The sequence below is a fragment of the Rhinoraja longicauda genome, chromosome 38, assembly GCF_053455715.1.
Source record: "Rhinoraja longicauda isolate Sanriku21f chromosome 38, sRhiLon1.1, whole genome shotgun sequence".
NCBI classification, from domain to species: Eukaryota; Metazoa; Chordata; class Chondrichthyes; order Rajiformes; family Arhynchobatidae; genus Rhinoraja; species Rhinoraja longicauda.
Genome location: NC_135990.1, coordinates 5,017,104 through 5,041,517, shown reverse-complemented (window position 1 = coordinate 5,041,517; position 24,414 = coordinate 5,017,104). Strand labels below are relative to the sequence as shown.

Here is a 24,414-nt window from a genome sequence, read left to right as displayed (position 1 = left end):
ATAGAATCATGCAATACAGGAACAGGCCCAAAGGCGGCACGGTAGCGCAGCGGTAGAGTTGCTGCTTTACAGTGAATGCAGCGCCGGAGACTCAGGTTCGATCCTGACTACGGGTGCTGCACTGTAAGGAGTTTGTACGTTCTCCCTGTGACCTGTGTGGGTTTTCTCCGAGATCTTCGGTTTCCTCCCACACTCCAAAGACGTACATGTATGTAGGTTAATTGGCTGGGTAAATGTAAAAATTGTCCCTAGTGGGTGTAGGATGGTGTTAATGTACGAGGATCGCTGGGCGGCACGGACTTGGAGGGCCGAAAAGGCCTGTTTCCGGCCGTATATATATGATATGATGATATGATGATAGGTCCATACTGACCAATTTGTTTATTCATGCAACGGATGTGGATCTTGGAGGTTGAGCCAGCATTTACCTGCCCAGACCTAGTTTAGTTTAGTTCAGAGATACAACCCACCAAGCAGACACATTAACACAAACCTACACACCACGGGGACATTTTATGTGGAGTTCTCTGCCACAGAAGGCAATGGAGGCCGATTCACTGGATGTTTTCAAGAGAGAATTAGATTTAGCTCTTAGGGCTAGCGGAATTAAGGGATATGGGGAGAAAGCAGGAACGGGGTACTGATTTTAGATGATCAGCCACGATCATATTAAATGGTGGTGCTTGCTCGAAGGGTCTACTCCTGCATCTATTTTCTATGTTTCTGTGTTTCTATGACCCTTCTTCAGAATAATTCCAGCATTGGCAGTTTCTTGTGTCTCCTAAGACGGTTGTAAAATGCTTCTGTCTTGTAATCTAATAAAACCAGCCCCACTGGGCTATTGGATCAACGAAACATCGGCAGACAGCTCGTAACGAGAACAATTATAATTTCTATCTCCCTCTCTCCTGAGGAGGACAGAAATTATTTGACTCTATTTTTAATGGCTCGGTAATGAAACCATAGATCTGTTTTGCTCGTAAACCTGCAATTTCCGAAGTTCAATTCGTGTACAGGGTAAAAAGTGACAAGCATTCATTAAAAGGCAATTTTCAGCCTATAACAAATCTAATCAGATCAATGATCAGTCTTCTCCAAGTACCGAAAATGCTTTGGACCCCAAACTACTCTGAATTATTCATTCACTTATCCAGAGAATAACCTCGCAAAATAGCAACAGACTGTCAATTTTTGTTGTAATCTTCTGGTCAATTAAATTGGGATTTTAAACCAAGAGCACTAGGGTGTGAATGTGTGTACTTTTTGCAAATGTAAATGTAAATTAGAAGGATGAGGGGGGATCTTATTGAAACATATAAGATAATTAGGGGATTGGACACATTAGAGGCAGGAAACATGGTCCCAATGTTGGGGGAGTCCAGAACAAGGGGCCACAGTTTAAGAATAAGGGGTAGGCCATTTAGAACGGAGATGAGGAAGAACTTTTTCAGTCAGAGAGTGGTGAAGGTGTGGAATTCTCTGCCTCAGAAGGCAGTGGAGGCCAGTTTGTTGGATGCTTTCAAGAGAGAGCTGGATAGAGCTCTTAAGGATAGCGGAGTGAGGGGGAATGGGGAGAAGGCAGGAACGGGGTACTGATTGAGAGTGATCAGCCATGATCGCATTGAATGGCGGTGCTGGCTCGAAGGGCTGAATGGGCTACTCCTGCACCTATTGTCTATTGTCTATTGTCTATTGTCTAACACTGTCTGAGGAAGGTATTTATTTCACAAAATGCTGGAGTAACTCAGCGGGTCAGGCAGCATCTCAGGAGAGAAGGAATGGGTGACGTTTCGGGTCGAGACCCTTCTTCACACCTGCTGAGTTACTCCAGCATTTTGTGAAATAAATACCTTCGATTTGTACCAGCATCTGCAGTTATTTTCTTACACTGTCTGAAGAAGGGTCTCAACCCGAAATGTCACCCATTCCTTCTATCCAGAGATGCTGCCTGTCCCGATGAGTTACTCCAGCTTTTTGAGCCTATGTTCGGTGTAAACCAGCATCTGCAGTTCCTTCCTACACAGTGGCTACTGTGGTGCCTCAAAGGTTATATTAACGGCAGTAATTTTTAGATTTAGATTTAGAGATACAGCGCGGAAACAGGCCCTTCGGCCCACTGAGGCCGCGCCGCCCAGCGATCCCCGCACACTAACACTATCCTACACACACTAGGGACAATTGTTTCCATTAACCCAGCCAATTAACCTACAAACCTGTACGTCTTTGGAGTGTGGGAGGAAACCGAAGATCTCGGAGAAAACCCACGCAGGTCACGGGGAGAACGTACAAACTCCGTACAGACGGCGCCCGTAGTCAGGATCGAACCTGAGTCTCCGGCGCTGCATTTGCTGTAAGGCGGCAACTCTACCACTGCGCCACCGTGCCGCTCAATATCTTGATATTATGCCACTTGGCTACGAGCTAGAGTTCTGGGCAAAGATACTAGAGGAACAATATAGACCACTCGACCCTAAAAACCGTAGTATGTCATGGCGCCATTTTAGTCGGCAGAAACTTGCGGAAACATTTAAAAAGAAAAATAACAAAAATCGGTGAATTGATAGATGAGATATATTCTGCATTTTAATGGTATCATCACACATACTGTTCCCCCAAAACACTGATTACACTGCGAGAGGCAGAGCGAACGGCGGGTTTTGCTTACTAAAATGGCGTACTACACTTCAGTATAGGCGATTTTCAATGGAGTGGTCCATCTTGCTCCTCTAGTATCTTTGGTTCTGGGCTACTGATTCAAATGTGGAATCATGGAAAGATACAGCAAAGAAATGATCCCACCACATCCATGACGGTCGTGATGTCTATTAACATCATGGATGAGGGTTTGACTCTTGACTAATTCATGCACAATTAATCATTTTTTGTGTGTTGTCTGAGTCTATGTACCTGTGGTGCTGCCACACGCAGAAGTTTCGCTGCACCTGCACCTCATCGTACTGTGTAGGAACAAACTGCAGATGCTGGTTAAAATCTAAGGTAGACACACAATGCCGGAGTAGCTCAGCGGGTCAGGCAGCATCTCGGGAGAGAAGGAATGGGTGATGTTTCGGGTGGAGACCCTACTTACTGTGCTTAACAGGGTGGCACGATGGCCCAGTGGTAGAGTTGCTGCCTTACTGCACCAGAGACCCAGGTTCCATCCTGACTATGGGTGCTTGTCTGTATGGAGTTTGTACGTTCTCCCTCTGTTCCAATTTCCTCCCACACTCCAAAGACACAGGGGTTTTCAGGTTAATTGGCTTCGGTACAAAATTGTAAATTGTACCTAGTGTGTGTGGGATAGTGCTTGTGTACGATGGTGATCGCTGGTCGGCACAGGCACGGTGGACCGAAGGGAACGTTTCCGCTCTGTATCTCTGACGTCTAAATTCTAAAAGACAATAAACTCAACTTGACGATTTTGACATTCAGTAGCATATAATCCTGACCGTTAATTTAGCAAGTAAAATACAGTCAATTCAAAATCTTTTACATTTGGAAAGAAGGCGGGTAGAAATAGTTAAAGGGCATGTGGCTCATGAAGGCTGCTCAAGGGGTGGCACGGTGGCGCAGCGGTAGAGTTGCTGCCTCACAGCGCCAGAGACCCGGGTTCCATCCTGACTACGGGTGCTGTCCGTACGGAGTTTGTATGTTCTCCCCGTGACCTGCCTGGGTTTTCTACGGGTGCTCCGGTTTCCTCCCACACTCCAAAGACAATAGACAATAGATAATAGGTGCAGGAGGACTCTCTTGAATGCATTCAGAGAATTGGCCTCCAATGCCTTCTGAGGCAGAGAATTCCACAGATTCACAACTCTCTGACTGAAAAAGTTTTTCCTCATCTTAGTTCTAAATGGCCTACCTCTTATTCTTAAACTGTGGCCCCTTGTTCTGGACTCACCCAATATTGGGAACATGTTTCCTGCCTCTAACGTGTCCAACCCCTTAATAATCTTATACGTTTCGATAAGATCTCCTCTCATCTGTCTAAATTCCAGTGTATACAAGCCTAGTCACTCCAGTCTTTCAACATATGACAGTCCCGCCATTCCGGGAATTAACCTAGTAAACCTACGATGCACGCCCTCAATAGCAAGAATATCCTTCCTCAAATCTGGAGACCAAAACTGCACACAGTGCTCCAGGTGCGGTCTCACTAGGGCCCTGTACAACTGCAGAAGGACCTCTTTACTCCTGTACTCAACTCCTCTTGTTATGAAGACCAACATTCCATTGCCTTTCTTCACTGCCTGCTGTACCTGCATGCTTCCTTTCAGTGACTGATGCACTAGGACACCCAGATCTCGTTGTACGTCCCCTTTTCCTAACTTCCTAACAAAGACACAGGGGTTTGCCCGTTACTTGGCTTAGGTAAATTGTAAATTGTTCCTCGTGCGCGTAGGATAGTGCTAGTGTATGGGATAATCACTGGTCGGCACAGACGCGGTGGACCGAAGGGCCTGTTTGCATGCTGTATCTCCAGCATCCAAAAGATAATAAACTTAGCTTGACTTGATATTGACATTCGGAAACAAGCGATTCTGGCCATTAATTTAGCAGTTAAAAATCTCGTCAATTCAAAATCTTTTAGATTTGGAAAGAAGGCGGGCAATAGACAATAGGTGCAGTAGTAGGCCATTCGGCCCTTCGAGCCAGCACCACCATTCAATGTGAGCATGGCTGATCATTCTCAATCAGTACCCCGTTCCTGCCTTCTCCCCATACCCCCTGACTCCGCTATCCTTAAGAGATCTAGCTAGATCTATCTAGATCCATCCATCTATCTAGATCTATCCAGCTCTCTCTTGAATGCATTCAGAGAATTGTCCTCCACTGCCTTCTGAGACAGAAATAGTTAAGAGACACTCGAACAGTTTGAACCTCTGTGTGTACAAACTGGCTCACCTACGCCCCCTGTAGATTGCAAAGCGAATCATCTCAAATTTATTTCCTTGAAATAGCCTTTCATCTGCAAATTTACAATTGTTTCCAGTAAACATAGAAATATAGAAACATAGAAAATAGGTGCAGGAGTAGGCCATTCGGCCCTTCGAGCCTGCACCACCATTCAATGTGATCAGGGCTGATCATCCAACTCAGTATCCCGTACCTGCCTTCTCTCCATACCCCCTGATTCCTTTAGCCACAAGGGCCACATCTAACTCCCTCTTAAATATAGCCAATGAACTGGCCTCAACTACCTTCTGTGGCAGAGAATTCCACAGATTCACCACTCTCTGTGTGAAAAAAAAAGTTCTCATCTCGGTCCTAAAAGACTTCCCCCTTATCCTTAAACTGTGACCCCTTGTTCTGGACTTCCCCAACATCGGGAACAATCTTCCTGCATCTAGCCTGTCCAACCCCTTAAGAATTTTGTAAGCGCTCTATCTAGCTAGATCTATCTAGATCTATCCATCTATCTAGACCTATATAGCTCTCTCTTGAATGCATTCAGAGAATTGGCCTCCACTGCCTTCTGAGGCAGAAATAGTTAAGAGACACTCGAACAGTTTGAACCTCTGTGTGTACAAACTGGCTCACCGACGCCCCCTGTAGATTGTAAAGCGAATCATCTCAAAGTTATTTCCTTGAAATAGCCTTTCATCTGCAAATTTACAATTGTTTCCAGTAAAACAAAATGTGGTACTTTAAAGGAAACAATGACTGATGCCCAGTGCATGGGAACGGCATGTTTACAAGGCTTTTACTTATAGAATAGGACTTACTTAGTTAGTACATACAATAGAATAGTACTTGAAGGTAGACACAAAACGCTGGAGTAACTCAGCGGGTCAGGCATCATCAAGGGAGAGAAGGAATGGGTGACGTTTCGGATCGAGACCCTTCTTCAGACTCGAAACGTCACCCATTCCTTCTCTGCCGAGATGCTGCCTGACCCACTGAGTTACTCCAGCATTTTGTGTCTACCTTTGATTTATACCAGCATCTGCAATTTTTTCTCCTATAGAATAGTGCTTATTTACTGAGCAAGCCATAAAAACAGCTTATTTTCCATGAGCAGTAGCTCTACTCAACAGCCAAAAATCTGTAGCCTCTTTTTACTCTAACTCTTTCTTGAAAACATCCAGTGAATCGGCCTCCACTGCCTTCTGTGGCAGAGAATTCCACAGATTCACAACTCTGGGTAAAGACGTTTTTCCCCATCTTAGTCCTAAATGGCCTACTCCTTATTCTTAAACTGTGACCCCTGGTTCTGGACTCCCCCAACATCGGTAACATTTTTTCTACATCTAGCCTGTCCATTCCTTTGAGAATTTTATATGTTTCTATAATATCCCCTCTCATCCTTCTAAATTCCAGTGAATACAAGCCCAGTCGACCCATTCTTTCATCATATATCAGTCCCACCATTCCAGGAATCAACCTGGTGAACCTGAGCTGAACTCCCTCAATAGCAATAATGTTCTTCCTCAAATTAGGGGACCAGAATTGTACACAGGTGCGGTCTCACCAGGGCACTGTACAACTGCAGTAGGACCTCCTTGCTCCTAAATTCAAATCCTCTCGCAATGAAGGCCAACATGCCATTAGCTTTCACCACTGCCTGCTGTACCTGCATGCTTACTTTCAGTGACTGATGTACAAGCACACCCAGGTCGCGTTGCACCTCCCCTTTTCCTAATCTAACACCATTCAGATAATAGACAATAGACAATAGGTGCAGGAGTAGGCCATTCGGCCCTTCGAGCCAGCACCGCCATTCAATGTGATCATGGCTGATCATTCTCAATCAGTACCCCGCTCCTGCCTTCTCCCCATACCCCCTGACTCCGCTATCCTTAAGAGCTCCATAATCTGCCTTCCTTATCTTGCCACATAACCTCACATATATCCACATTAGACTGCATTTTCCATGCATCTGCCCACTCACCAAACCCATCCAAGTCACCCTGCAGCCTCATAACATCCTCATCGCAGCTCACACTGTCCCCCAGCTTTGTGTCATCCGCAAACTTGGAGATATTACTTTTAATTACCTCGTCTAAATCGTTAATATATATTGTAAATAACTGGGGTCCCAGCATCAAGCCTTGCTGCACCCCACTAGTCACTGCCTGCCATTCTGAAAAGGACTCATTAATTCCTACTTTTTCCTTCCTGTCTGCCAACCAGTACTCTATCCATGTCAATACCCTACCCCCAATATCATGTGCTCTAAATCTGCACACTAATCTCTTGTGTAGGACATTGTCAAAGGCTTTTTGAAAGTCCAGATACACCACATCCACTGGCTCTCCCTTATCCATTCTACTTCTTACATCCACAAAAAAAATCCAGATGTCATGATTTCCCCTTCATAAATCCATGCTGACTTTGACCGATCCTGTCACTTCTTTCCAAATGCGCTGCTATAACATCTTTAATAATCGACTCAAGCATCTTCCCCACTACTGATATAAGGCTAACTAGTCTATAATTCCCTGTTTTCTCTCTCCCTCCTTTCTTAAAAAGTGGGGTTACATTGGCTACCCTCTAGTCCACAGGAACCGATCCAGTCTATAGAACATTGGAAAATGATCACCAATGCATCCACAATTTCTCAGGACACCTCCTTGAGAACTCTGGGATGTAGACCATCAGACCCATGGGATTAAACTGCCTTCAGTCACAATAGTTTACATAAAACAATTTCCTGACTAAAATGGATTCCCTTCAGTTCCTCCCTCCCACTGGCTCCTGGAGAGGGTCTAGAGGTGGTTTACAAGAACGGTCCCAGCAATGAGTGGGTTAACATATGATGAGCGTTTGGCGGCACTGGGCCTGTACTCGCTGGAGTTTAGAAGGTTGAGGGGTGACCTCATTGAAACGTACCTAATAGTGAGAGGCCTGGATAGAGTGGATGTGGAGAGGATGATTCCACTAGTGGGAGAGTCTAGGACTAGAGGTCACAGCCTCAGAATTAAAGGACATTCTTTTAGAAAGGAGATGAGGAGAAATTTCTTTAGTCAGAGGGTGGTGAATCTGTGGAAATCTTTGCCACAGAAGGCTGTGGAGGCCGTCAGTGGATAATTAAGGCGGAGATAGATAGATTCTTGGTTAGTACGGGTATTAGGGGTTATGGGGAGAAGGCAGGAGAATGGGCGGCACGGTAGCGCAGCGGTAGAGTTGCTGCTTTACAGCGAATGCAGCGCCGGAGACTCAGGTTCGATCCTGACTACGGGTGCTGCACTGTAAGGAGTTTGTACGTTCTCCCCGTGACCTGCGTGGGTTTTCTCCGAGATCTTCGGTTTCCTCCCACACTCCAAAGACGTACAGGTATGTAGGTTAATTGGCTGGGTAAATGTAAAAATTGTCCCTAGTGGGTGTAGGATAGTGTTAATGTACGGGGATCGCTGGGCGGCACGGACTTGGAGGGCCGAAAAGGCCTGTTTCCGGCTGTATATATATGATATGATATGATAATGGGGTTAGGAGGGAGAGATAGATCAGCCACGATTGAATGGCGGAGTAGACTTGATGGGCCGAGTGGCCTAATTCTGCCCCAATAACTTGTGACCTTATGACCTTGTGAACAAGCCCTTCGGGGATATTCTCATATTATCTCAGGTCGTCGGCGGAGTATGGACTTAAGCAAGAAGGGCTTCTTGGAGAAGAGCTGCCTTAAATTTAGTTGCGTCTGGTTGAATAACTATAGTCGGGTGAAGACCCTACACGGATAGCCCAGCTCGGTGTGTGGGAGAGACTCAGCGGGCCGGGCAGCATCTGTGTGGAGGTGGTGGAGGGGAGAGAGAGGGGCGGAAGTGACATCCGTTGCTAGGGGAGGGGGGTGACGGGTGACGTCAGTGCGGGGCGAGAGAGGGAGAAAGGGTCGTGCCGGCGGGACGGGTGACGTCAGTGCGGGGCAGGGGAGGGAAAAGGACGAGTGGGTGACGTCAGTAGGTGACGTCGGTGCGTGGCAAGGGGCGGAAGTGACATTAGGGGGAGGTTGTCGGGTGACGTCAGTGCGGGGCTGGGAGAGGGAAAGGGGCGGTGTTGACATCAGGGGTGACGTCAGTGCGGGGCAGGGAGAGGGAAAGGGACGGAAGTGACACCAGTGGGTGACGTCAGTGCGGGGCAGGGAGAGGGAAAGGGGCGGAGGTGACATCAGTGGGTGACGTCAATGCGGGGCAGGGAGAGAGAAAGGGGCGGAGGTGACATTAGGGGTGACGTCAGTGCGGGGCGGGGGAGCGGGTCGGAAGTGACATTGGTGCGGGGCGGGGCGGGGCGACGTAATTCCGGTGGAGGGGGCGTGCTGTCTCTCTCTGTCAGATAGTCGGCGGCGGCGGCGATCACCACCTGAGGAGCCGGCGAGCAGCCATGTTCCGAGCGGGTCTGAGGTGCGGCGGCAGCAGCGGCCTGGCCGCCTGGAGGAGGGCGGCGGCGCTGGCGGCCAGGGGGACGCCATCATCGGCCCAGGCCCCGGCCCGGGCGCAGCCGGCGGGTGAGAACATGAGGCGGCGGCGACCCCCTAAAATGGCGGGCACTGCACTGGGGGGAGTGAGGGAGGGAAGGTGAGGGGCGGCATCAGTCCCCAGCCTCGGCCCCGGCACTCCCGACCTCCCCCTCCGCCCGCTGCAGCCGCGCCGGCCCGTGCCCTTGCAATGACCCGGCGGCAGGAGAGGCAGGCCTCGGGCCTGCGGGCGGGCTGGAGACTCAGACACACACGCCGGCCTCACCCTGCGCTCACTCCCTCACTCCCTCACCCACTCACTCACTCCCTCACTGACCCCCTCCCTCCCTCACTCACCCCCTCCCTCACTCACCCCCTCCCTCCCTCCCTCCCTCCCTCACTCACCCCCTCCCTCCCTCCCTCACTCACTGACCCCCTCCCTCACCCTGTCCCTCCCTCACTCACCCCCTCCCTCCCTCCCTCACTCACCCCCTCCCTCCCTCCCTCACTCACCCCCTCCCTCCCTCCCTCACTCACCCCCTCCCTCCCTCCCTCACTCACCCCCTCCCTCCCTCCCTCACTCACCCCCTCCCTCCCTCACTCACCCCCTCCCTCACTCACTCACCCCCTCCCTCCCTCCCTCACTCACCCCCTCCCTCACTCACCCCCTCCCTCCCTCCCTCCCTCACTCACTCACCCCCTCCCTCCCTCACTCACCCCCTCCCTCCCTCACTCACCCCCTCCCTCCCTCACTCACCCCCTCCCTCACTCACCCCCTCCCTCACTCACCCCCTCCCTCCCTCACTCACCCCCTCCCTCACTCACTCACCCCCTCCCTCACTCATCCCCTCCCTCCCTCACTCATCCCCTCACTCACCCCCCCTCCCTCACCCTGCGGTCACCCCTCCCTCACCCTGTCACCCCCTCCCTCAATGCTCCACCCTCACCTTGTGATCATCCTCTCCCTCACCCCATCACCCCTCACCTTGCAATCACCCTCCACTGCTGCCCTCACTCTGCACAGCTGACAGTTCCATTACCACCTCCCTCCTTTCAATCCTTCCACCCCGCACTCCCTCCCTCCACCCGTCACCACCTCGCTATCCTCCCCCTGTGGTCACCCCCTCCCTCAACTCCTCCCCTCTTCCCTACTCTCACCATGTAGTCACCCCCTATCTTCACTACATGGCTGACAGTTCTATCGCCACCTCCCTCCAAAACTTCCACCCTACTCCTCCCTCAAGCCCACCCTCCCCCCCTCAACCCCACACCCCCTCCTTGCTATCACCCTGCAGTCACTCCCACCTGTCCTCACTGCAAAGCTGACTGCTTTCCCTATCCCCCCAGTTTGTCCACATTCCTCCCAACCCTCCCGATCCACACCTTGCTGTCACCCCTCCTTCCTGCACACTGCTGACGCTTCTTTTGTGGATATCTTCAGCCCAGCCAATGTCAGCTTCCCTACTTACTGTTAACCTCCCCTTCCCCGGTAGTAATAGCACGTTATCTTTTTTTCTTTCTCCTTGCAGTCACCTTGCACTCATTATGGTCACCTTCCCTGTGTCCCTGCAGACTCTTCATTCACCAGCTTTCTGAACACCGCATCCCCTTGCATCCTCCTTTGGCGACATCTCCCTCTTCCACCACTCCCCATATTGCTGTCACCTTATGTACATCATTAATGACCCTTGGGTGATTTTTGTGGTGTAAGAACAATGCAAACTAAAAATCCGAGAGACCATGAAATACTGTCTTAATCGTTAGCCAGAATGCAGCATTTGCGTACTTAAAGCACAGCCTGCAGAGGCGTGTGTTTTTTGGGGGAAATGACTGATGTGGTTGACTAATGTATTGGGATTTGAAGATTATTCTCTTTTTAGTTTTCATTAGAAATTCTAAATTGTAGCTACCTCTGCTGCCGCCAACATTAACACTGCGTTTGGTGGAAGGATATTTCAAGGTCGTTTTTCACTTCTAGCCTGAAGGCCTGTCCACAAATGCTGCAGTATTATATTCAAATTGTCAAAAAGACTCCTACTTTTATGAAATCTAAAACGCGCGTCCCAAATGGTATTTTCGATTTGATTGTTTCCTGTTTGGGGTGGGGCACTCTTGAAGTAAATGTTGTTTTTGGATAGAATCGTGCATTATTTAAACTATCACAAGAGTCAGTGGAAACTCTTTGAATATTTTTACGGTGGATGTGGATAAAAGGGTGAAAGATTATTGTAGTTAGAAGAGAACGCTATGTAGAGGTTAAAATCAGATTAGCAATGACCTTATTAAATTCCAAAGCAAGCTTGAAGGGCTAAATAGCCTATGTGTGGGTCTGAATGAGCACCTGATGAGTCAACTCACACATTTAAGACCATAAATTATTTGTTTTTTTGCAGTGCCATGAAGGTTTGTCGACCTGTCTCTGAAATAGAGAGCATACCACAATATAGTTTTTAGGTTTATTGCTGTGTATGCATCCGTGCTTGTTAAACTAGCGTGAATGGGAAATGATTCAACTTCAGTTGAATAAAATTAATTTAGAGAGCCCAGTTGTAAATATATTAATGTATTACTTTGGAAAGCTAATTGAATCAGTCTGCATCCAGGTGTGGGATACATGAGCTGCTTGGAAGAGCTATTATTCCCGGAAAGTTTGGGCATACAGGACAGATCAAAAACAGCAGTGCCTCTCTGGGGCCTTGGGATACAACTGGAGCTTGTGGGTTGTTGATTGTGCTGGGCAATTTCTGCATAAGTCTCTAGATAATCAATGTAAGGTGTCAAAAGGGGAAGATTGATACACATAGGCCATGTGAAAAATTCTGTGAAGTATAGTGGCTGTTCTTCAAGCTCTTTGAGAACTTCAAGTAGAGTTTTGCATTTGCCAGTATTCATAGAAATAGCAATTTTTAAAAGGCCTAGTTGAATTGTGAAATATTAGTTGTCATTTAAAAAATATATTTATACAAGATTGCTCCCAAATGTTTGGAAAATATTGGTTGATGAAACATTTCACCCCTCTTTGCCGTTTGAATTTGTTAAGATACTGAGCATTGGTGGTGAAGACCTTAAGCTGTTCATTTGAAACATTTTAAGGAAGTTGAGGGTTTATTTTTTCAGTTCTGGAGCAACTGTTGGGCATGGCTCTGTCAATAATTAATGTTTCCTTATTTTTTAAAATGAGTATTGTAATAAAGATTTATTGTTACTGATCCAGCATTGCGTTCCAAAAGAGATTAATCTTCTGCTTTCTGGATTAATTTCAAAAGTCACACCCCCAGGCAATATTTTGTTTCAGTGTTGAGAAGAATTGTGGATTGGGTGCCTGTTCCCAACATTTAAGGTTTGTTTACTGGACACAATGCAAAGCTGGCATTATATTGCTTTTATTTCATGAGTGCCCCTCCACCCCAGAAAATCAGGCAAAAATTGTCAGAAGTCAGGTTACTTAGAATTCTTTTTAATAAGAGGAACTGGACATCGGAAACAAGTTTCTAATTTGAAACAGTTGTAATCTTTTTTTTCTCGCCCTCTCAAAATCAGCTGTTTTATTGAAATGTTTCTGGTTTACTGTGTTACCTTGTTTAATTGCCATTGAACAAATTGAAATTCTACAGTCCAGACATGGTAAACCTTCACTGAAACATCTTTGATCGCAATCTGCGTTTTAACATCTTGAAGTCTTCAACTGAGATTGATTTTGAGGTTGGATCTGTTTGGCAACTGATACAAACTGTAATCTTCTTGGTCAGCTGTCATTCTTTCAGTGACAATAGACAATAGGTGCAGGAGTAGGCCATTCGGCCCTTCAAGCCAGCACCGCCATTCAATGTGATCATGGCTGATCATTCTCAATCAGTACCCCGTTCCTGCCTTCCCCCCATACCCCCTGACTCTGCTATCCTTAAGAGCTCTATCTAGCTCTCTCTTGAATGCATTCAGAGAATTGGCCTCTAGTATTTGTGAGAACACCCCTGGTGATTTTGTTCAGAGTCTGTGGCATGGTTTGATTTTCTCTTTGCACAAAACAGGTTAATGATAATTATGATTAAATTTCTTGTAAATACTCTGAAAAATGTGCTCACCTGTTCTTAAAAATATTTCACAAAATTATGGCAACTTTATGTTACAGTAGGATGAATTCTCAGTTTTGCACATCGGAGACTGGAAATAAATTGTAACTTTGGTCCAGATGTACACAATAGGATAATACAATAATGCACAGGACGTTACGGGTCGAGACCCTTCTTCAGACTGAGCGGGCCCACCCCATCCCCTGACGTCAGTCTGAAGAAGGGTCTCCAGAGATGCTGCCTGATCCGCTGAGTTACTCCAGCAGTTTAGTGTCTACATGCAATAATGCATGGTATTTATTAATGGTCACTATATGCCCCATCAGTTTAATTACCTGTAAGGTGATTATTTAATGAAACGAAAGAACTGCAGCAAGTGTTTGTGGAGCAGTACGCTATGGGTGGCCATTGGAAATATTGCTCGCTGAAAGTAGGATTTTGTAGTGGGGCTTGAAGCATGCATTTTTTTGACAGCTGCCCTTGCTGCACGATGGTACTCGCATGGGAAGCAGGAAACGGATGAGGAGTTTGATGCCCGCTGGATGACGTACTTCAACAAGCCTGACATCGACGCCTGGGAGCTCCGAAAAGGTAAAAGGAAAAAATCTGTTGGGGTAGCCTGTTGATGTCACTGCTCCTCGGAGAACGTTTCAACCTCATAGACCGTGACTATCGTCTAAAGAATCAAGCTTTCCTTACTGCAGCTTGAATAAAGTTGGAAGACGAATTGTAATGTGAATCTTGCCAAATTTTATTTTTACATAAAAAAATCTGAATTTGTCAAGGGTTGTGGGGAGAAGGCAGGAAATGGGGTTAGGTGGCAGAGATCAGCCACGATTGAATGGCGGAGTTGACTCGATGAGCAGAATGGCCTAATTCTACTCCTATTACTTGTGAACTTAAGAAATAATCTGCCCGCCCCCTCACCAGCCCCATTGAAAGCAGGTAGTGTAGGAAAATAACTGCAGATGTTGGTACAAATCAAAGGTATCACAAAATGCTGGAGTAACTCAGCAGGTCAGGCAGCCTCTCAGGAGAGAAGGAATGGGTGACGGTTCGGGTCGAGACCCTTCTGCAGACTGATTTTACAGTGGAACTTCAGTCTGAAGAAGGATCTCGACCCAAAACGTCACCCATTCCTTCTCTCCTGAGATGCTGCCTGACCTGCTGAGTTACTCCAACATTTTGTGATACAATTGAAAGCAGGTGGTTAGTGCATTGTTGCATTATGGTCCTGTAGAGGTGAAATGGGAATTTTGCCTCCATTCATTTTTCTTCCAAATTTTCTCCTGAAGTCTGTTTGTTTTCCTGTTATTATGCTGTAGTGGTTTGTGTCTGAGGCTGTCATTTGGGTACTGTCTGGAGTGGGAGCAAGGAGAATGTGTGGCAAAGAGCTTTTGCCTACGTGAGAGTCTGTTCATGTGCTATTTTGAGTGAGATGTGTAAATTGAAAGTATAATGGGCACAGTGTAAGATTTCTTCTTTACCAATTTATTGGAGTAGTTAAGTGAAGTGGAATGTAGTAAAAAGCTTATTTGTTGCGATGGAGAGCAATAAAATATGGTACAAATGCTGCCTGATGAGTTAACATTACTCCAAACTTCAATGGATTTAGAGTATTGTATCTTACCATACCAATTAATTTGACATGAACATTTAACATCCGTGACAGGGTTTGAACTGTGTTAAATAATGATGTTTGCAAAATGCCGTTCCTAATGATACAATTTTCCCATCTATTTGGTCTGTTTCCAATTAGCAACCATGTGGGTTTGTGGTAAGTGTATTTTGTAGATGGTGTAGGTTCACCTGTATCCGTTAAGAATGTGAGAGGTTCACTTGGTTGGGGTTGGGATCTTGTTGGAGGCTTTTGGAGAGGCTACAGTGAGGCATCCAGTAGTAAGGAACTCCAGTCTGAATAACTCAGTCTGGAGAAGGGTCTTGTCCTGAAACGTCACCAGTGATGCTGCCTGGCCCACTGAGTTACTCCAGCTTGTGTCTATCTCAGGTAGACTGGGTTTGGCTATATGGTGTGTGATGTACACTGCTGCTCCAAGCCAATTTGGATTGATGACTGTTGGTGCGAAATGCCGTTTGTATTCTGCTGTGCAACTATTTTCAATGTGGGGACAGTAAGCACAAAGTCCAAGAGTAACTTGTTGGGTCAGGCAGCATCTCTGGAGGACACGGACAGGCGACATTTAGGTCGAGATCCTGATTATAGGAAGGCTGAGACGCCTGGAAAGGAGGTGGGGGCAGGGCAAAGGCTGGAACCTGATAGGCAGATACAAGTGAAGGGGTGTAGAAAGGAACAGCAGATGCTGGTATAAACTGAACATAGGGATAAAGTGCTGAAGGAACTCAACCAGTCAGGCAACATCTCTGGAGAAAAAGAGTGGGGGATGTTTCAGGTCTGGACATCCGAAGAAGGGTCCCGACCCGAAACGTCGCCCATCCTTTTTCTCCAGAGATGCTGCCTGGTCTGTTGAGTTACTCCAACGCTTTGTGTCATCTACAGTGAAGGTGGTTTGATTGGCAGATGGGTGGGCAAAGGACAGAGATCAAAAAGGTGTCAGATAAGGAGAGCGAAGGAGTAAAATGTGAGCAGAAGGAGGGAGATAGGTGGACATTAATTGGGGGGGGGGGGTTAAAAGGAGTGGGATAGGGGGCAGGTTCAACGTGGATCTGTTTCTGTAAACGCTGCAAGAAATCCAAAAGGATTAGCGTTCCTAGCTCTCTACACACAATATTTGTGAATTTTTCAATTTAATCCTGACTCAAGTTCTGCTTCTGTGCCAGTCTGAGCTGGACTGACATGTGTTGGTGGAGGAAAGAACTAGCAGGTGCTAGTTTAAATCGAAGGTAGACACGAAATGCTGGAGTAATTCACTGAAAACTCACTGAAGAAGGGTCTCGTCCCGAAACGTCACACATTCCTTCTCCCCAGAGATACTGCTTGTCCAGCTGAGTTACTCCAGCATTTTGTGTCTACCTTTGACATATATATGTCGGTTCTTGGTCTTTACAGCACACAATTTAAACTTCCCCAATCTGATCCTTGTCCCTTCCTCCTATTCTTTTGTGCATTGCATTAAATGTTTAATAATTCTTTGAAAATTGTCGTTTTAAGAAAAAGAGTGCTTTGCTGATTTTGCTGCAGTGAATGTCTATTTTATTTCCAGGAATGAACACCCTCATTGGATACGATCTGGTACCTGAACCCAAAATAATTGATGCAGCCCTGCGAGCATGCCGTAGATTAAATGATCTAGCTAGCGGAATCCGTATCCTCGAAGCAGTGAAGGTCAGTGGAATTGAAACTGCTTTACCATCAGTTACTTGTTTTGTAATCATGAAGGTAAAAGATTGGAGTGTGTTGATATCTGGGTGCACATGAGAATGGTGTAGTATTTTTGCAGAGCTATAAAATGGAAGCAAAGTTTGGTTGCTGCATCCTGTTTGAATCTGCAATGCAGATATCCTATTTATTGCTCAGATGCTTTAAAACTGTAACCTCTTGCAAGTTGCTAAGTGCTGCAAATACTGAATTTCTGTGATACTTTGCTGCTGCCCCATTTTCTCTCCTGGCTGCGGTACTTCATGTCTTCATTTACCTGCCTCTGAATCAGAGCCCTTCTGCTGCTGAGCTGATGGGGCTTATTGTCTGACGCCTGAGGCAAGAGGTACGGAAGTGTGAAGCCATGTACCTCCAGGGGCAGTTTCTTTCCAGCTGTTACAGGCGACTGACCCGTCCTATCGCCAACTAGAGAGCAATCCTGACCTACCATCTACCTGATTGAAGACCCTTTAACTCTGTTTTTCTTCCCTCAGGTGTGACCTGACTATTCCCTGACATTTCCACTGTGCACCTTGCAAGCAAACAACAAATAATCTCTGCACTACTGACACTGCTCCCCTGTGGTGCCATTGCCTGCAGTGTTACACTGTGCAATTGATTCTTAATACCCCTTAGAATTGGCAATATTGCTTTCCCCAGAATTGGCATATTCTTAGATCAAACTGGAGTCAGATCTATGAGTTGCAGTCTTGCAGCATCGATGCATGTCAGCATTGGAAGAATGGGATTCAGTGGTGTTTACCACCACCAAAAATAAATTGGAGCATCTTAATTCGAGTTTGTGGAGAACCAGCTGTGTTTGCTGACAAACATGATTTCTAATTCTGTTCTTGGAAGAAGTTATGATCTAACTGGTTATCCTTTTTGGTATAACTTCTACATTATTAAATGTTTGTCAATAGTCAATTTTATTTGTCACATACACATAAATGTGCAGTGAAATGAAATATTACCTGCAGTCCAACAATAAGAGAAATAAAAATAAGCAATAACACACACAATCATAAACCAACACCAAACAAAAAGAAACATCCATCACAGTGTCACCTCCTCACAGTGATGGAAGGGCAGAATGTATTTTCTCTTCCCCTGCCGTCTTCTCCCGCGGTCAGGCTGTTGAAGTTGCCACGTTCCAGGCCGCGCCGGACGGTAAAATAATAGGTATATAGATACTGGTCTTGCATATTATTATAGATATTTTTAACCTAGTATTATCTGTAATTAAAGAAGCTACCACCATCCAGGTTGAGGTTTAACTTCAGTGTGTTTTCTGGCAAGTAGATGGGCCATGCTATTAAATGATATTCTTGCAGAAAACAAAGGCGACTGTTTGGACTTCAATCTACATATTTTTTTCCCACGAAGGGCGAAAACAGACGGGAGTGACGTTAATGTCAAATTGAATTTTATTGGGAGATATTAAAGGAATATTACCAAGGTTAATTTTAGATAAATATCAGGAAAGATTTCTCAAAATAGCAATAGCAAAAAAATGTGTACTAGGGACAATTTTTACATTTTACCCAGCCAATTAACCTACATACCTGTACGTCTTTTCACTTAAAATTTGCATAGTAATATAAGAGGAAAATTGAGTTTGAAGGGAGTTTAAAAAGCATCAGGAAGTGTAACCTGTTAAGTTTCAGTGTGTATATTTCAATTTGTCAAAGCGAGCTGAAACATGCAAGAACTTCATACCGTAGAACAGGCCCCAAACCTTACTCCCCGTGTTCCTGACTCCCCCTGTGTTTGCGACCTCCGTTCAGGCCACCCACTCCTGCTCACATTTCGGACTGCAGGAGGGTGCCATATGCTGGATATTTGGACGCCAGATTATTGTTGTTTTGCTGTAGTCGGGTTTATGGCATTATATGGCTGAATTAATGTTGACTCCTCTCAATTTTTCAGGATAAAGCCGGACCTCACAAAGAGATCTATCCGTACATTATTCAAGAACTCAGGCCCACGCTAACTGAACTCGGAATTCCTACCCCAGAGGAGATAGGTCTAGACAAATTATAATATTATACTTCGGTGAGTTTAGAATAGCACTGATCAAATATTTGTATGATTCAACCAATTTAATGTTGTGAGGAGATATGCAAAGTTTCACACTTGTATTTTTAAGTAATAAAATTATGTGTGAGAATAAAATCATGTACTGGATTGGCCACCAAAAAATTAGTTGGAGATTACTTTATCATAGCAAATACTCTTATATGGTGCATTAATGTTATAACATGTCCCAAGGTGGTACATGAGTGTTATCAGACAATAAGACTAAGCCACAATCAAACACAAGTCATCTACAGAACGTGAAATCTGAATGGAAACCTGGGGAAATATTGAGGTAAAAGATATGTTAAACTCTTCAATTATTTTCAATTGATTTAAGGAGTTTAACTTGATCCAATATTATGGTCCGTTAGCCTTGAGAAATTTCTTATTGATAGAATCTATATCCCCATGTGCATAAAGCTGGCATGATCCTGGTCTTTGGATCCTTCCTGGTGCATTCAGACAACTCTTAAAGTCTTGGAGGTGCAAGAAACTGAACGTGTTGGAATCTGGAGCAAAAAAGAACCCAAACTGCTGGAGGCACTCAGCACATGAGGCAGAGGCATAGGATAGTCAATGTTCCTGGTCTTGAATTGACAACCATCCCCTTTGCCTCCACTTGTGCTGCCTAACCCATTGAGTTACACTAGCAGTGTAGGAAGGAACTGCAGATGCTGGTTTAAACCGATGATTGACACAAAATGCTGGAGTAACTCAGTGGGACAGGCAGCACCTCTGGAGAGAAAGAATGGGTGAAGTTTCGGGTCTGAAGAAGGGTCTCGACCCAAAACGTCACCCATTCTCTCCAGAGATAGACAATAGGTACAGGAGTAGGCCATTCGGCCCTTCGAACCTGCGCCGCCATTCAATGTGATCATGGCTGATCATTCACAATCAGTACCCCGTTCCTGCCTTCTCCCCATACCCCCTGACTCCACTATATTTAAGAGCTCTATCTAGCTCTCTCTCAGATGCTGCCTGTCCCGCTGAGTTACTCCAGCATTTTGTGTTTATCTTCGAGTTGCACTAGCAGTTCGCTTGGTTCTAACTTGTTGGCTTTTGTAGTGGAAAAATTTCAAGACTTCATTAAAAATGATACATGAGTATGCTGACTGTGAGTAGTCATTTTTTACTTGTAACAGGTTAATCTAGAGAAGGCGATACATTTATGAATCAGTTGGAAATTTCATCAATTGCCTTCATTAATATCTTGTCTGTTTTTGATGAAGTGGCTCTGAAAAAAAAAAGTTGGCTTTGGTATAGATTTTGTATTTATTCCACTAACGTTTAGATTTTTAAAGATACTGTCTCCTCAATGAAAAATGATCCCTCCTCCACCTTTCTAGACCATTGCGTCATTTAACATCTTCATGTAATGAATGTTTTTTGTTGCAAATAATTCAGTCTAAAATATTGCTTTGTGGGTGAAACATTTCAAAGTCAAGCAACATAACTACTTTTCAATAAAGCAGAGAATAATTTGATACAAGATGCTTCTTGAGCCGAGTAGAGAACGTTGTTGGAGCTTGTGATTCCACCCTTGCACTGAACGGAGATTAATTGCTTGGCGTACCCTGATGCATTACATCCATCTTCAACCTCTTTTAGATTGCTTTCTGTGCCTGTGATCATTCAAAATGCCAACCTCTTAGTTTAGTTTAGAGACACAGCGTGGAAACAGGTCCTTCGCCCACCGAGTCCGCACCGACCAGCGATCACCGCACATTAACATTATCCTACATAATAGGGACAACTTTTGGAGTGTAGGAGGAAACCGAAGATCTCGGAGAAAACCCCTGGGGAGAACGTACAAACTTGGTCCAGACAGTCGAGAGAGAACCCGTGTCTCTTGCGCTGTAAGGCAGCGACTACTGCTGTGCCACCGAGCCGTCCCAACCTAAGATTACTGACATTTCACAACCAGACTTGTATGACCCACGGAATCTGTACTTTTCGTTATTGCGTCATTTATTTTGTGCTTGGATCCTAGAGGTGCAGCCATTTCAGCTGAAGGCAGATCTGTAGGTGGGACTGAAAATTTCATCATGTCTAGATTTGTCAGGGCAGCTTGTAACAATAACATGATGGTTGCCTTGTTACCTGAAAAATGCTGTTTCAAGCTCTAATCTGGTTCTGAACAACTTAAGTAAAACACAGTGTTTGAGTAACTTGGGGTGGGGCAGCATTTGCGGAGGAAATCGATGTGAGATTTCAGATCGGGCCTTTGAAGAAATGAGTCTGAAGAGTGTGCTAGTTGGGCCGAACGGCCAGTTTTCACGCTGTATGACTGACTCTTAGGGTCGCAAATAGAAACGTCGCCTATCCACTCCCTCACAGATGTTGCCTGACGTGCTCTAGACTCCAGCATCTGCAGTTCCTTATTCCTGCGAACAAAAGTATGTGCTTAAATGTAGCACTTTTCCGTATAATGTTAAGGCGTATTATAGCAAACCTAACTATTGTTTGGCTCTGTCTGGAAACTAAAATTGAATTGAATACTTTATTGACAAGTCCCAGTGAAATTCTTTGCTTGCATACCCAACGTATGCAAATAGTCGCCACATAAAGGGCGCTTACAAAGTTACAAATTCCGGCCCCGCGCCAGTTCCCGCTTTGTTCATCCCCCCCACCCCCCCATGGCGGTCCCACCGCGCCTGGTCCTCTGTCGTTCTTCCCCACGCCGGGTCAATTTGCACTGTCAAACTGTCAACTTGCACGGGTTCCTATGAAAGGATCACAGTTGTTCTACAAAATAAGACCGTTACCACACGATGATTGCACAGCACGATGGAAAATCTCCCCACATGAAGTGACACAGAATAATGGCATTCCTCCTGTCTTAATGTCGCAAACCTCTAATGTGGTTCTCACTGAAATCCGAGAGAATATTTGGAGTTGCACGGAACTTAGCTTTAATTTGGGGTGTCCACTGAGGAGACCATATACCTGCACAAGAGATGAGCTATTAGATTCTGCAAAGTTTGGAAAGATTTTTCTCAATCCTACTTCTATATTCTATACACCTTTGCTCTTTATTAAAATAAATATATGGGGCTAACTATGGATTATTCTTCATTTTAAAATACCAGCTGGGCCTTCAACTTTCTTAGCCCCCCAAACACAAGAACTTTGTTCCTAGTTTTTAATGTTTCTCTCTAATTCTTCTAATTCTCCCTTATTAACATTCCTTTGGCAGTTCTGATTTTCGCTCACGTGGTTGGATAAGTTCTGTTATCTTTTATGAATTACCTTGGGACATTTTACTGCATTAAACACAAACGCAACTTTCTTTAATATTCCCCTCCACAGATGCTGTCTGACCTGCTGAGTTACTCCAGCACTGTGTTTTGCTTTATTTACTGCCATCTCTGAAAATAATATGCTTGATAGACACAAAAAGTTGGAGTAACTCAGCGATTTTAAGAGGGACGGACAGAGTTGACGTGGGTAGGCTTTTCCCTTTGAGAGTGGGGAAGATTCCAACAAGGGGACATAGCTTCAGAATTGAGGGACAAAAGTTTAGGGGTAACATGAGGGGTAACTTCTTTACTCGGAGGGTGGTGGCTGTATGGAATGGGCTTCCGGTGGAAGTGGTGGAGGCAGGCTCGATTTTATTATTTAAGAGTAAATTGGATAGGTATATGGATGGGAGGGGATTGGAGGGTTATGGTCTGAGAGCAGGTCAGAGAGAGTGGTCGGCGTGGACTGGTAGGGCCGAACGGGCCTGTTTCCGTGCTGTAGTTGTTATATGGTTATATGGAGACAGGCAGCATCTCTGTTGAGATGGAATGGGTGACGTTTCGGGTCGGGACCCTTCTTCAGAGATGCTGCTTGTCCCGCTGAGTTACTCCAGCTTTTTGTGTCTATCTTCGGTTTAAACCGGCATCTGTATTTCCTTCCTACACATAGTATCCATGCTGTTTTCTATTGCCTTGTGATGACTGACTTCCTATGTTTACTGGCAACTTTGTTCGGTTTGAGTGAGATCCAAAGGAATTTGCCTGACATTATGCAACATCTTTTTTCTTCCAGACGGTTTCCAGACCTTCCTTTGACGTGATTGTACATGATACAAGATACGGTGTGAAATATGACTGTTGGACATTTAATTCTGTTCTGTTGTATGTATTCTGTTTCCCTGTGAACTCAGTTCAATAAACAGTGGTCTGATCAATTGATACCTGTTGTTTGAACAGATTTATATGCGTGCACGATCATTCCCTGTCAAAGTTTGGGCTGCCAAAAGAACTAGTAATTCCAGGTGGCAGCAGCTTCAACTTGTCAATGTTCATACCGATGCTGTCTTTAATGGCTGTGATAGTTGTCAGTTGCCGCTTCGCCATGATTTCCGAGAGGCCGTTTGGGTAGCTTGCTCACGCTATTTTGAGAAGAATCTGAGGAGTGTGCGTTCACCCACCTCATCGATTGAAAATCAGTAAGAAATATTTGTACGTAAAGTTTTGAGTCATTGTTGGTTTGGTTATTGAACCTCATCTACTCATAATCATACTTTATTAGCCAAGTATGTTTTGCAACATACGAAGAATTTCATTTGCCATACAGTCAAACCAATAAAAAGCAACAGGACACAAAATACATCTTTACATGAACATCTCACCACAGTGACTCCTCCGCATTCCTCACTGTGATGGAAGGCGGAAAAAAAGTTCAATCTGTTCCCTTTGTTCTCCTGAACTATTGTTCCCGATGTAGTCTGTGCATCGGCGGGACCAAGTCTAGAAGCAGCGTCCACTTCACAGAACTCTTGCACCAGGCCCGTCGAGACCGATTGGGTCCCCTCTTTTGTATTGAAGAGAGAGTTGGACTTAGCTCTTGGGGCTAACGCAATCAAGGGATATGGGGAGAAAGCAGGAATGGGGTACTGATTTTGCATGATCAACCATGATTTGGATGATCAACCATGATCAAACATTGCCCGTCTCCGTCCATCCCTCCTCCACAGCTGCAGAAACCCTCATCCACGCCTTCATCACCTCCCGTCTGGACTACTGCAACAGCCTCCTCTATGGCTCACCCTCAAAAATCATCAGTAAACTTCAATACATTCAAAACTCCGCTGCCCGTCTACTCACCCACTCCCCGATCCGTGACCATATCACCCCCGTCCTTTACAAACTCCACTGGCTCCCCATCCCCCAGAGAATCCAGTACAAAATCCTCCTCATGACCTACAAAGCCCTCCATAACCTGGCCCCATCCTACCTGACTGACCTCCACAGGCACACTCCCACCTGCACCCTCCGCTCTGCTGTTGCCAATCTCCTGTCCCCCCCCATCCGGACCAAACTCAGATCCTGGGGGGACAGGGCTTTCTCCATCGCTGCTCCCACCCTATGGAACTCACTACCCCAAACCGTCAGAGACTCCTCCTCACTCACCACATTCAAAACATCACTGAAGTCTCACCTGTTCAGCACTGCCTTCAACCACTGACCGTCACCTCACCTTCTGTCTCCTTTTTCTGTTCGTTTACTTATTTATCTATTTATTCACTTCTCTATGTTCTAGTAATCCTT

The 24,414-nt window shown here is 45.6% G+C and overlaps 1 protein-coding gene across 1 annotated transcript; it reads left to right on the top strand.

Moving 5' to 3' along the window:
• The first annotated feature begins 9,239 nt into the window (after positions 1-9,239).
• On the top strand, positions 9,240-23,051 carry LOC144610898 (cytochrome c oxidase subunit 5A, mitochondrial-like). Its single transcript, XM_078429881.1, has 5 exons — positions 9,240-9,442; positions 13,936-14,052; positions 16,644-16,765; positions 18,728-18,853; positions 22,910-23,051. The coding sequence occupies exons 1-4, from the start codon at positions 9,319-9,321 to the stop codon at positions 18,839-18,841; spliced, it is 477 nt and encodes a 158-aa protein (XP_078286007.1). The 5' UTR covers positions 9,240-9,318; the 3' UTR covers positions 18,842-18,853; positions 22,910-23,051.
• The last annotated feature ends 1,363 nt before the right edge of the window (positions 23,052-24,414 follow it).